At 39.7% G+C, this 15,024-nt stretch overlaps 1 protein-coding gene across 2 annotated transcripts in view; it reads left to right on the forward strand.

The window, feature by feature from the left end:
- Nucleotides 1-14,818, forward strand: part of slc12a2 (solute carrier family 12 member 2) — a 130,311-nt gene extending 115,493 nt beyond the window's left edge. For both annotated transcript variants that reach the window (XM_078396086.1, XM_078396087.1), the window contains 6 exons: nt 145-267; nt 409-520; nt 2,976-3,062; nt 6,852-6,987; nt 10,152-10,219; nt 12,437-14,818. In XM_078396086.1, the coding sequence (XP_078252212.1) occupies nt 145-267; nt 409-520; nt 2,976-3,062; nt 6,852-6,987; nt 10,152-10,219; nt 12,437-12,572 (662 nt within the window). In that variant the 3' untranslated portion in view covers nt 12,573-14,818. The remainder of the gene's footprint in view (nt 1-144; nt 268-408; nt 521-2,975; nt 3,063-6,851; nt 6,988-10,151; nt 10,220-12,436) is intronic.
- The last annotated feature ends 206 nt before the right edge of the window (nt 14,819-15,024 follow it).

Raw genomic sequence — 15,024 nt, forward strand, 5'->3', positions numbered from 1 at the left:
AATCTTTCAGATGGGTTATGGTTTGCAGTAAAACATTTAATGATTCAACTATTTTTCTCCCTCCTGTTTGAAATAACACTGAATTCTATTAATTACATTGCATTTTTTTGGACATGTGCCTGATTTTCTGTGAAATTGTTATAGAAGTTAAAGGTTCATCTGTGCCTTTGAACATGGCTGACCAGAAGTTGCTGCAGGCAAGCTCTATGTTTAAGAAGAAACAGGGCAAAGGGACTATTGACGTCTGGTGGCTTTTCGATGACGGAGGTATAATTTCTGTAATCTTCCTTAATATTCAGATAAACTTGTCACAGTAAATTAACTTCTGTTTGCTGCATTCTATTTTGGAAATGAGCTGGAAAGGGAAGTTTTGAAATACCAGCTTTTACAACAATTTTTGACTTTTAGGTCTGACATTACTTATCCCATATCTTCTCACCACCAAGAAGAAGTGGAAAGATTGCAAGATCAGAGTGTTCATTGGTGGGAAAATAAACAGAATAGACCATGACAGAAGAACGTAAGTAACCTTTCATGTGAAACCTGACATGCATCTATGCGATGCGTTAACATAACCATCTGGTTTTACTTTCAAAATCATTCATCTGTTAGCACGGATAAGGATACAATTACATATTCAGATTAAATACGGATGGAACATAAATAACCGGTGGAACCATTTACCAATTGCAAAATGTGTTTCATTTCTCATTACTATAGTACTGAAACGGTCTTGAATGAGATCCAGTTTCTTAATTGTGCTTGATAATTGGTGCAAACACAGGATTACATAGAACCTTGACTAAGGTTCCAGTAATTTGTTTTATTTTTAACTTCATGGAAATATTTAGGCAATGATCATACCTGTAGGAAACTCTCTAAAAATAATGTTAAACATTGCAACCAGCATTTATTTCAATTTTTTAATATTAGAGGGGTTCCGGAAGCATCAGAGCTGGTCATTATCCATGTTAATAAGTGAGACATAAAAGCAAGAAAGTAACATATCCAAGTTATACCACAAAGTCAGATAGTAAAGTGAGAATCCAATGATTATGACCCAAAAAGCTAATGGTGACTGATAGAAACTTGGAAAATAGGTGCAAGAAGAGACCATTTGGTCCTTCGAGCCAGCACTGCCATTCGTTGTGATCATCCACAATCAGTAACTGCCTTCTCCCCATGTCCCTTAATTCCACAGCCCCTTGAGCTCTATCTAACTCTCTTTTAAATTCATCCAGTGAATTGGCCTCTACTGCCTTCTGTGGCAGAGAATTCCACAAATTCACAACTATCTGGGTGAAAAAGTTTTTTCTCATCTCAGTTTTAAATGGCTTCCCCATTATTCTTACACTCTAGCCCCTGGTTCTGGACTCCCCCAACATTGGGAACATTTTTCCTGCATTTAGCTTGTCCATTCCTTTTATAATTTTACACGTTTCTATAAGATCCCCTCTCATCCTAAATTCCAGTGAATTATGAGTAGGCAAACAAGACGGCAACTGAAGAAGCATAAGAGAAAGTGTGTGTTAAGACAAATATAACACAATCAGAAGCTAAATGATGGAATACAGAGGGACCAGGGTATGCAGGACATGGAGGTAACAAGCTAGTATACCTAGCATGATATATCTATAATTAGTTGAGTTATGCAGTATTAAATAACCTGTCAGCCCAACTCGTCTATGCTGACATAAATCCCATTTGGCCCATACCCATATCCCGTACAGCCTTTCCATGTACCTATCCAAATCTCCTTAATATTGTGATTGCACCTGGCATCTCATTCCATATGCCCATCTTCTTCTTTAACTCAAATCCCTCCAGTCCAAGCAACCTTATCGTGTACCCTTTTTACCTTAATCACATCCTTCCTATGGTGTTGCAACCAGAATTGCACACAATCCTCCGTGCAGCCTAACTAACAATTTGTACAACTGTCAATGATGTCCCAAATCCTAAACTCAATGCCCGGGGTGATGAAGGTAAGCATACCATATGTTGACTTCACCACCGTGTCTATCTGTATTGCATCTTTCAGGAAATTACAGGTGCTCCTCAGCTTACGATGGGGTTCCGTTCCGAGAAACCCATTGCAAACCGAAAATATTGTAAGTCGAAATGCATTTAATATGCCTGATCACGTGGCCGGAAGCGAGCTACGGGTCGCTACCGTTTGCACCATCGCAAAGTCGAAATATCGCAAGTCGAAGCATCGTAAGCCGGGAAGCACCTGTACTTGTACCCCTAGGTCTCCAATAACACTCCCCAGGGCCCTGCCATTCACTCTAAGTCCTGGCCTAGTTTAACTTCCCAGAATGCATCACTTCACACTCGTCTGTGTTAACTTCCATTAGCCATTCCCTTGCCTACTTCCCCAGTTGATTGAGATCCTGTGTAACCATTGTAACCTTTACAGTTCCTTATACCGCCAGCTCTGATGTCATCTGTAAACTAGTTAATCGTGCCATTTCTCTTGAAAGTAAGGAAAGCTTGTACTGAATTTTGAGTGCATTACCTGGAATACTGTTGAGTTTTGGTTCCTAAACCTAACAAAAGAATAAACTCATGGAAAGAGCCTCAGAAGTAAAATTACTTTGTATAATGATGGGGTTATCCTAAATTTTAAAAGTTTACATTAAAGATACAAGATTGAGTGTTTGTTTGGTTACTGTTTTCTTGACAGCTTTGAACTAAGGAATGTGTTGGCAAAAGAAGCAATTGGCCTTTGAATGTTGTGAAGATTTGGGGAATTTCATCCCTGAAGGGCTGTGAATGTTGAGTCAGTATGTTTAAGATCAATAAGCACAGACAGAGGAGGAATGTAGGGTTTAAACAAGAAATACTTGAAGTAAGGATCAGCCACTATTTTGCTGTAAGGTGACTGGACACTAGATGCCATTAACTTGCTCTTTTCTAAAGTTTTGTTTTATGTTCTTATAGCTTGTAACCAAATAACCTTAATTGACTTTCAGAATGGCCACTTTACTAAGCAAATTCAGGATAGATTTCTCCGACATCACTGTTCTCGGGGATATGAACACAAAGCCAAGCAAAGACGAGTAAGTGACGCAGTAGAGAAATACTAACAATTACATAATGGCCTTTATTTCCCCATGCAGTGTACAGCATATAAACAATGACGTCTCAAAGATGCTGGCAGGTGTTCACTGTATTTTTCCTGTCTGTGCTCTGACATTGGACTCAGCAGAGACTATTGTGGAAGCACAGCTGTGGCGATGCCTTACAACTGACTCGTACAGCTATCTGGACTACACTTCTTCCCACCCTGTCCCCTGCAAAAAGTCTATCCCCTACTCCCAATTCCTCCGTCTACGCCGCACCTGTGCCTGGGATGAGGTGTTTCACACTAGGGCATCAGAGATGTCCTCATTCTTCAGGAAACAGGGCTTCCCCTCTTCCATTATAGATGAGGCTCTCACTAGGACCTCTTCTATATCCTGCAGCTCCGCTCTTGCTCCCCCTCCCCCTATTCTTAACAAGGACAGAATCCCCCTCGTTCTCACCTTCCACCCCATCAGCCATCATATCCCACAAATCATCCTCCAACATTTCCGTCACCTCTAACGGGACCCCACTACTGGCCACATCTTCCCATCCCCTCCCCTTTCTGCGTTCCGCAGAGACCGTTCCCTCCGTAACTCCCTGGTCCACTCGTCCCTTCCTACCCAAACCACCCCATCCCCGGGCAGTTTCCCCTGCAACCGCAGGAGATGCAACACCTGTCCCTTTACCTTCCCCCTCAACTCCATCCAAGGACTTAAACAGTCTTTCCAGGTGAGACAGAGGTTCACCTGCACCTCCTCCAACCTCATCTATTGTATCCGCTGCTCTAGATGTCAACTTCTTTACATCAGCGAAACCAAACATAGGCTTGGCGATCATTTCGCTCAGTCCGCCTTAACCAACCTGATCTCCCGGTGGCTGAGCACCTCAACTCCCCCTCCCACTCCCAGACTGGCCTTTCTGTCATGGGCCTCCTCCAGTGCCATAATGAGGCCCACCAGAAGATTCAAGATTCAATAAATTTAGTCACCCACAGTCCAACAATAAAAGCAGTAAAATAAGCAAATTACACAACCCCAACCAACACACAAAAAAAAAGAAACATCCATCACAGTGAGTCTCCTCCAGTCCCCTCCTCACTGTGATGGAAGGCCAGAAATTGGAGGAACAGCACCTCATATTTCGCTTGGGCAGCTTGCAGCCCAGCGGTATGAACATTAACTTCTCCAACTTTAGATTGTTCCTCTGTCCCTCTCTTCCTCTCCCCCTTCCCAGTTCTCCCTCTATCTTCCTGTCTCCACCTATATCCTTCCTTTGTCACCCCTCCCTGACATCAGTCTGAAGAAGGGTCTCGACCTGAAACGTCACCCATTCCTTCTCTCCTGAGATGCTGCCTGACCTGCTGTTACTCCAGCATTTTGTGATACCTTCGATTTATACCAGCATGTGCATTTATTTTCCTACCTTACAACTGAATGGTGAGGAATCCACCAAACAGCACGAGGTTAAACCTTGCAATGAAATTGGTCCTCATTGAATAGAGAAGAATGGGTGTATGTGTTAATCATGGAATTATGGCAGCACAGGAAGTGTCGTTCCAGCTCATACCCATGTGGACTCTCGACCAAAGCTACTGACTAGTTCCACCCACTGGGCCCATTTTAAATTCTTAAATATATTTATCTAATTTCCCCTTGAAGGCACACAATGGAATATGGTTCGGTTACCTCTGTGGGCAGTGCTCTCTAGATTCAAACCTCATGTCCTGTCTCTTCCCCTTTTTATCTTGTACTTGACCTCCAGTCTTTCACACCACTGGAAACAACCTTCCACACAATGTCCAGACATCTCAAACTTTTCTCAAAAGAAAATTATGCCAGCCTCTATCACTCTCATCCTTTCTGTAACAAGGTGACCCAGTCTCGATGTATAACTTCTGCTAATGGTGGACCAGTTCCTTATAAAGATTCAGTAAAACTTGTTATACCACTCTGCCTCTCTTGAGTGAAGTCTCTAAATTGTGTACATCTAATGCTTTTTCAACTGTAAAGGCTGCTGTTCAAATCTCCGAACATATACCAGCATCACTTTTAGAAGAATTGTTTATAACCTCTACCAATCATTCTTGCCAAAATGCACCACCTCGCATTTCTCCACATTAAATTGGCTGCTCAGTCTATCGGCCTGTTTACACCTGCTGCAGTCTATTCACTGCCGTTCACAATATTGCCAAGATTTACACCTGCAAATTTAGAAATTGTGACTTTGACCTCCATGTCTAGGTCATTAATATAATTCAAATAAAGCAATGGCCCTACACCCATCCATGGGGAACTCATCCTCCAATTTGAAAAATACATTCACCATGACCCTCTCTCTGTTACTAGACAGCTTCCTATCCATGCTATCAATATTGATTTTCTTTCAGATGTTTCTACTTTACTGATGCGGATACCTCATAAAGTCTTCTGGAAGTCCATGCACACCAACTGCATTAACCTCATCAAAAACTTGTAACAATGGTTAAACACGACCTGCCCTTAAATACATGACTTAATCCAGTCCCGGATCAATGTTTCTAAATTCTTTCCCACCACCAAGGTTAAATTAACTGGCATGTAGTTGCTGGGTTTTTTTTTTAACAAGGGAGTATTTTTTGCTATTCTCCAGTCTTCTGAAACAACCACCATTTTCAAAGAACTCCAGGAGATTATGGACAGTGACCACACAATTTCCAACCTGCAAAATTCTAAGATACGTCCCATGCTGTAATTGTGATGTATCTACTTTAAGTTCAGCTGCCTCAGTGCAATCACTTCTTAATGATGTAACCATTGTTTCAGCTATCTCCTCCTAACCTATTATTCTGGAAGCACCCTCCTCCCAAGGGAACATGGATGCAAGTTACTCATTTAGTATTTTAATAGTGTCCTCAACATACAAGTTCACATTTTTATCCTTTAAGGCACTCTTCCATGTACTACCATTAATGCCTTGCAATACTTTTGGATTCCTATTTATGTTGGCAGCAAATCTTTTCTCTTTGCCTCTCGTTTTAATTTTCATCTTATCCCATTCTATTGTAATCTGCCTGGTTCTTGCTGGTATTTACAATATGACAATTGACATATGCAGGTTTTTATTTCATCTTCCTCGCCATAAGCCAGGGAGTTCTGAATTTATTTTCTTCCTTGGTGCCTCGACCTTTAGTTCCAGATTCACTGGGACAGATCCACTTTCATCCCGTTTGATATTTACCTTCCTCCAATGAATTATTTTTATCTTGGATTCTGCTATTTTTTCCCTCTTCTATATGTAACCTAAATGGTCTGATCACTATCTCATAAATATACCTCCACTGAAACTGATCCTCCACATTCCCCCAAACCAGCAATATTATCTTCTTTGTTGGAAGAAACGTATGATTGAAATATTTATTCTGGATGCATTTTAGAAATACTTCACTTTATAATCCCAATATATAGGGATAATTAAAGCCCAGCATTTTAATGTTTTAGAGAATTGTTGAGACCCATGCTGATGTTGGCGGCTTAAGAACTAGAAATGGGGTTGACTTCTCCCAGCGTGTTCTCACAGGAAATTTGGGCAAGTGTGGAGTGTTGTTTTATTATTGTTCAACCATGAATAGTCATTTGTAGACCAATGATTGCACAATGGGACATTCTTTATTTTGGCCCCCAAAAAAAATCCATACCAATTTGATGACTAAGATTACTTTTTGCATTATTTTTAGCGAATGAATGACCTTTAAAACAAATTCAGTATACTAAATATTTATTAATGGATTTTTTCATTATTAACAGTATTGCAGCTTTTGAAGAAATGATTGAGCCGTTCAGGCTTCATGAAGATGACAAAGAGCAAGATATAGCCGAGAAAATGAAGGCAGAGGAACCATGGCGGATCACAGATAATGAGCTTGAGATTTACAAAATGAAGGTTCTGAATCTTTGAAGTATTTCACTTGATTGCTATATTTAGACTTGGACTCAGCAGTCCTTAGAGAAGCAGCTGCCTGATCACCAGACAAATGTTATTACCAAAATTGAGTTTTTTAAATTTTAGCATCTATTTTGGAAGTTCACTCATCATAAACGGCTGTTTAAAAAAAATGTTTAATTCAAACCTCAAGTTATCTGTATTTTAGGAGTAACTAAGTAGCTTGAGCTTATTCTCTTGATTCTAGACTGTATTACTGTGTTTGCCAGCTATTTTTGTTTCTATTGAATTCTGTTTATATAACTCTTGTTTTGAAGTTACGATGCTTGGTCTCAATGGGTTTCTTTGTGTGTTTGTGATAAACCAATAACCAGTTTGGAGCCAATCAAAACTACAACCTTGTTCCCACCCCCTTCTGCTTTGCCGTGCTCCTCGCCTACCTCTCCCTGCCCTCCTCCATTTTCTCTCCACCCCCTTCCCCTACAGCTTCCTTTACCATCCTCTTCCACTGTTTTCTGATGTCCCTCCGTCTATGCCTTCTTTCACCTCCTCCTGTTTCCCCCTCCCTTTCCTCCTCCGTTTTTCTCTCCTTCCTTCCTCTCCTCCTCTATGGCTTCCTTCTCCAGCACTCCCCTTGGTTTACTGGCCCCCCACCACCTCTGCATCCCCACTCTTCTGTTCTCCCTTCCCCCTCTCCTCTTTCTCGGTTTTCCCCCTCTCCCCTCGTCTTCTGTTTTGGTTCCCTCTTCTGTTTGCACAACCTGCCTATCTGACTTCTGTTTCCGCACCCCCACTTTACCCACCTCGTCTCTCTCCTCTATCCCCTTCCTTCCCCCCCACCAAATGTCCTCACTGCCCTTTCTCCCCTCCCTCACTGGATTAAAGGAGACTTGATGGAGGGACTGTAAATCTTTTAGCTTACCAGCATTAAGAAATGGTAAATAGTTGCCGATTGACTTACCTGCTGGACTTTGGGATGTGGGAGTAAAAGAGGGAGATATACAATAAATATAAGCGGCAGGGAGTAAATGAGGTTCTTGAGGAATATAAAGAATGTAAAAGGAATCTTAAAAAGGAAATTAGAAAAGCGAAAAAAAGATATGAGGCTGCTTTGGCAAGTAATGTAAAAGTAAACCCCAAGGGGTTCTACAGATATGTCAATAGCAAAAGGATAGTGAGGGATAAAATTGGTCCATTAGAGAGTCAGAGTGGACAGCTATGTGCTGAGCCGGAAGAAATGGGGGAGATATTAAACAATTTCTTTTCTTCGGTATTTACCGAGGAGAAGGATATTGAATTATGTGAGGTAAGCGAAACAAGTAGAGTAGTGATGGAAATTAGGAGGATTAAAGAAGAGGAGGTACGGACACTTTTGAAAAATATAAAAGTGGATAAGTCTCCAGGTCCCGATAGGATATTCCCTAGGACATTGAGGGAAGTTAGTGCAGAAATAGCAGGGGCTATGACGGAAATATTTCAAACGTCATTAGAAACGGGGATGGTGCCGGAAGATTGGCGCATTGCGCATGTTGTGCCTTTGTTTAAAAAAGGTTCTAAAAGTAAACCTAGCAATTATAGACCTATTAGTTTGACGTCTGTGGTGGGAAAATTAATGGAAAAGATACTTAGGGACAATATATATAATTATTTGGATAATCAAGGCCTGATTAGAAACAGTCAACATGGATTTGTGCCTGGAAGGTCATGTTTGACTAATCTTCTTGAATTTTTTGAAGAGGTTACCAGGGAAATTGATAAGGGCAAGGCTGTGGATGTTGTCTATATGGACTTCAGTAAGGCATTTGACAAGGTTCCACATGGAAGGTTGATTAAGAAGGTTAAATCATTGGGTATTAATAGTGAGGTTGCAAGATGGATTCAACAATGGCTGAATGGGAGATACCAGAGGGTAACGGTTGACAATTGTATGTCAGGTTGGAGGCCAGTGTCTAGTGGAGTGCCCCAAGGATCTGTGTTGGGTCCACTGTTGTTTGTCATTTACATTAATGATCTGGATGATGGTGTGGCAAATTGGATTAGTAAATATGCAGATGATACTAAGATAGGTGGAGTAGTTGATAGTGAGGTAGATTTTCAAAGTCTACAGAGAGACTTGGGCCTTTTGGAAGGGTGGGCTGAAAGATGGCAGATGGAGTTTAATGCTGATAAGTGTGAGGTGCTGCATTTTGGTAGGACAAATCAAAATAGGACGTACAGGGTAAATGGTAGGGAATTGAGGAATGCAGTGGAACAGAGGGATCTGGGAATAACTGTGCATTGTTCCCTGAAGGTGGAATCTCATGTGGATAGGGTGGTGAAGAAGGCGTTTGGTATGCTTGCCTTTATAAATCAGAGCATCGAGTATAGAAGTTGGGATGTAATGTTAAAATTGTACAGGGCATTGGTGAGGCCGAATCTGGAGTATGGTGTGCAGTTCTGGTCGCCAAATTATAGGAAGGATGTCGACAAAATGGAGAGGGTACAGAGGAGATTTACTAGAATGTTGCCTGGGTTTCAGCATTTAGGCTACAGAGGTTGAACAGGTTGGGTCTTTATTCTTTGGAGCGTAGAAGGTTGAGGGGGGACTTGATAGAGGTTTTTAAAATTTTGAGAGGGACGGACAGAGTTGACGTGGGTAGGCTTTTCCCTTTGAGAGTGGGGAAGATTCCAACAAGGGGACATAGCTTCAGAATTGAGGGACAAAGGTTTAGGGGTAACATGAGGGGGAACTTCTTTACTCAGAGGGTTGTGGCTGTATGGAATGGGCTTCCGGCAGAAGTGGTGGAGGCTGGCTCGATTTTATTATTTAAGAGTAAATTGGATAGGTATATGGATAAGAGGGGATTAGAGGGTTATGGTCTGAGTGCAGGTAGATGAGACTAGGTCAGGGCGAATGGTCGGCGAGGACTGGTAGGGCCGGACAGGCCTGTTTCCATGCTGTAGTTGTTATATGTTAGAGCAGCTTGCAGAAATCAACATAGTCACCGAGAACATGCAAACTCCAAGCAGCACCTAAGGTCAGGATTGAATCTGAGACCCTGGAGTTGTGGGTCACTGGCACTAACTGCTGCACCAAAGTGCTGCTTGTTTGCATAATCCAATACATTATTTACCATTTAAGTATTTAAAAGAGCTCCTTCCTAATTACTTTTTTTTCAATTTAGACATATCGACAAATCAGATTGAATGAATTGTTGCGAGAAAATTCGGGAACTGCTAACCTCATCGTCATGTAAGTAATAGCAGAAATTTACAAGTGACCTGTTAGCAATCAGCCCAATGACTGACTACTATATTTTAAATTGCTACTGTGAATATTGTATTTGAATATAAAATGACCATAAAACCAGCATTGCAAACACCCCATTGCAGGGGGTATGGGGAGAAGGCAGGAACGGGGTACTGATTGAGAATGATCAGCCATGATCACATTGAATGGCGGTGCTGGCTCGAAGGGCCGAATGGCCTACTCCTGCATCTATTGTCTATTGCATACAATAATCTGTTCATCCTATAGCCATTTGTTTCTCTCACCCAAAGCATTCTTGTGAAATTGAAATTGACTATTAGGCAAAGTTGTTTTTTTTTAAACAACCCAAGTAATTTGAAACATTTTACCTGAAACCTTTGCAGTATATACACAAGACTTTTATTTCATCAGATCAAACCTAGGCTCGAGGTCACTTTACTGATTTTTAAACAGTTGCATTCCAGACAAATTTGAGATGCTTCAACTGTTGTGAGCTGTGTTTAATTAATTCTAATACTTTACCAATGTTAATAACACTAAATTTGGTTATAAACTTAACTTAAATGAAATCTTAACACTTGATTGTTGAAAAACAAAGTTAACACTTTTGTTTATAATCATGCATAAAATGCACTAAACATGCAGAATGATTTTTTTAATTGGTGAAAGAAAACTGGTCCTTGAATGTTCCAGACAGTACTGTGAAATTGCAAAGAGCAAAAGGAATTCAAAATGATTACAATACTTATAGCTAGTCAAAAATTGGTCAAACTACACACAAAATAGGCTCTTTTGACCACGTGATCGTTTATATATTTTTCACCATTCATGCTGATCGTGGCCACTCTAATTTCAAGTCCACATTGATGCCTCACTAATAATCTTTTGCCTTTCTTATGAATTTACCTGATTCTGCTTTGATTGCTCTTATTTCTCATCAACAATAAATGGAACAGGCATTTATATAAACATGAGATTTCTGTAAATTGTTACTCCAATAATTCGTGCCATTGCACAGTGAATGTTTATCGATGCACAGTGAATGTAGGAGCAAAGAGGTCCTTCTGCAGTTGTACAGGGCCCTAGTGAGACCGCACCTGGAGTACTGTGTGCAGTTTTGGTCTCCAAATTTGAGGAAGGATATTCTTGCTATTGAGGGCGTGCAGCGTAGGTTTACTAGGTTAATTCCCGGAATGGCGGGACTATCATATGTTGAAAGACTGGAGCGACTAGGCTTGTATACACTGGAATTTAGAAGGATGAGAGGAGATCTTATCGAAATGTATAAGATTATTAAGGGGTTGGACACATTAGAGGCAGGAAACATGTTCCCAATGTTGGGGGAGTCCAGAACAAGGGGCCACAGTTTAAGAATAAGGGGTAGGCCATTTAGAACTGAGATGAGGAAAAACTTTTTCAGTCAGAGAGTTGTGAATCTGTGGAATTCTCTGCCTCAAGGCAGTAGAGGCCAATTTTCTGAATGCATTCAAGAGAGAGCTGGATAGAGCTCTTAAGGATAGCGGAGTCAGGGGATATGGGGAGAAGGCAGGAACGGGGTACTGATTGAGAATGATCAGCCATGATCACATTGAATGGCAGTGCTGGCTCGAAGGGCCGAATGGCCTCCTCCTGCACCTATTGCCTATTGTCTATTTATCTTACATTCTGAAATAAAATTGTAATTCTGTTCTGGAATTAAGATAATTTGATGTAGTGCTTGCTATTTTGTTTGTATAACTTGATAGGCATTTAGTTTGCAGCCATTCAGATCTGAGAGATGCTAACCAGTTGTCCCTTCCATCTGCCTGCTACGTAAGATCAGCCTCTAAATTAGGCCTGTGCTGTAAACCCCTACCTTGAATTCCAGGCTCTTCCAGAGATTCTATTGTTTTATGACAACCATTCTAACCATCACCATTATTTCTGAAGACACAATTTATATGAATCAATTTAAAAAATGTTTTGGAAATTGCCATTGGAGTCTTTGACCAGCTGGCACTTGGTTCTGGATGAATGTGAAAGATAAGTCAGGCAGTAACAACAGTGTGATATACGGACCAAAAAAATCTATGGGCTATATGTTGTAACAAAATGCTGCAATCTAATTGTTTTTCAAATGAAGAAATCCTTTCAACTAGCTAGAATAAATTTCTGTTATCAGTTTGCTACGGATTCTACAAATATCTTTTTCTCTTTCAGGAGTCTACCGGTGGCACGGAAAGGTGCTGTATCAAGTGCACTGTATATGGCTTGGATTGAAACACTCTCAAAGAATTTGCCACCCATCTTATTAGTGCGAGGCAACCACCAGAGTGTTCTTACTTTCTACTCCTAGATGAGCACAGGGCACCACCCTGATAACTCTACTGCAGTGGCTGGAGGTAGAAAAAAAAATGAAGTCCTGGGCTTGTGTGTGAACACTTCCAGTTGATTGAAAACAAATAAGCACACAAAGGGGAAAATCCTTTTTTGAGGATCACAAGAACTACTTGATTTTTACCCTGATGGTCTGTCAATTTGCCTGATTTGAATGTAAGCATTTTTCTGACTACACAGGAAGTTTTCTTTCTGCTATGAGAAGAGCAGCAATAAACTTTTATTTTTAAGTAACTTAGATTTCATTGATATGAAAGCCTTCTACAGCCTTACTGAGGTGCCTTCCAAAAAAACCAATTATGTACCAAATTCCATTGATTCCCTATTTTATGTAAAATGAATGTTGTTAAATGAAGTGGTTTGATAACAAACTCGTTAGTGCTTTAGAATGAACAGGAGTACTCAGAAGGTGTCTGTCACAAAAAAAGCTGCTTTCACTATTTGTCTTCCACAGGCTGTGTGTGTTTGAGGATCAACCCTCAAAGCTCTGATATTTAAATATTTTATATTTTTTCTTTAGCAATATTGTTGCTCTTGTTATTCTCCCTTTTTCTTTCCCAACCTCCCTGCCATGTCTGAAATGCACTGGCAGTAATTTTGGGGCAATTTTCTGCAATAATATTGTGATTGTGGAAAATGACAGGAAGTTTAAGATGGAATATTATCAGGAAAGTTTAGAATAGAGGCTGCCGTGAATACCCCCTCACCTCTTCCCCAAGACCGATGTGTGAAAATATAGGAATTTAACTTCCTTGCATACACCCTGTGCAAATGTCCTTAAAAGGTTGTAACAGAATTGAGGCTTGAGCAAGACTTGTTATGGTTGTCATGTTTTTAAACTGCATAATACTTTGAAAAGGGAATATTAATACAAAATCTTAGCCTTTCAAATTTTAACTGGCATTTCTATCCTTGTGGAAATAAGTGTTGCTGAAGTCTTAAATGCATCCAATCATTTCCATGCCCTTTGCTCCAAGTTAACAGATCACTTTCATGAAAATGTTAGTTACATGAGACTTATTGTTTCTCTCAAGGCATTTGCTTGTGAAATCTTTTCGCTGTTCTGGTCTTTGTGTTTAAATCAAAATTTTAAAAGTTGCCAAATACTTTTTCATGAAGGTATTGTTAATTTAAATGTACACTAGCCAAGACCTACTTTTCTCCTCGGTCTTCACAGCTTTGCAATAGTATTCTAGCATCAAGTGGGTATGTAATAAGCTATATTCCTTTTCCCATAGCAAATAAACGCTTGACATTTGAAATCCGTTAAAATCCATTTTGTATGACGCCAGGTGTAAACATGACCATAGGTAGAGTAATGATTCTCAACTGTTTCAAGTATATTGTAATATGAACAGCTGTTGTGCTTCCTTCCTGACATGAATGATTTATTATTTTTAAAATCGATAAACTATAATCAGTGTCACCAAATTATGCTCAGTACAAAATTTCCATTAGAGACCAAATTTTGAAGCTCTGTGTACTGTTTAGTTCAGCCAGTTATATGAAGAGATTTGATTCACTTAAAGTATATAAATTGACTTAATGTATATATGCATAAGATGTAGAAAGAAAAGCTTACAAATTGCAGGGTGCATTCTTGTGGTCTACACTGCCACTGTTCAACAATTTATGCTATCTCCTAAGGAAATACAAATCACTAAGGTAAGAGTGGTTATAATAGTGTTCATTCCATGCTTATAGGAAATATTTACCCTTGTTCCAAAGTGTTCCCATTGCTTTTCTAAAGTGGTTTGTAGCCAAATCTGAAACTTACTGCAGCTCATTATTAGCAACTAACATTTTAAAAAAAATCACAAATGTGAAATTGTACCATACACTGAATATTTGTGTATTGAACTTTTTTGAAGGAAGCTAGTGAGCAAGTGACTAGGAAAAATGGCTGATTATTGATTTTGTTAATTTATTCATCATGTGTAAATCAATTATTTTTGCATTTTAAGGGGTTCTTTTTAAAACAATGCTGCATTTCTGTCTTTTTTTTTGTTTTAAATATGTCTGCAATATTGTTAAAGCTATTTTTTCTTCCCCCACCCCCTACCCAGAGGGTGATCTACCCAAAGAAGCTGAATGAAACATTTTGATAAACTGTACTATAATTCACTGAATTGCTTTTCTAATTATTTTAACATTAAGAGTATTAAAGATGATACTTTGTACATTATTGCAATAAAGAAAAAGTTGCATTACTGCATGGCATCATTGTCCCATTACACAGCAAATATTTATCTTTCAGCAAATTTGCTGTACCAGGATCTCTATTTGAACACCTTAATTTAACACATGATAAATGCAGGCAACCTCTGCATTACAGCTGTTCGGGTAATGACAATTTGCTCTTGCAGAATTCACAAATTCCTACTTGTAAAGTTCAGACGTGGAATACAATT

This window comes from Rhinoraja longicauda, chromosome 3, assembly GCF_053455715.1.
Source record: "Rhinoraja longicauda isolate Sanriku21f chromosome 3, sRhiLon1.1, whole genome shotgun sequence".
NCBI lineage: Eukaryota > Metazoa > Chordata > Chondrichthyes > Rajiformes > Arhynchobatidae > Rhinoraja > Rhinoraja longicauda.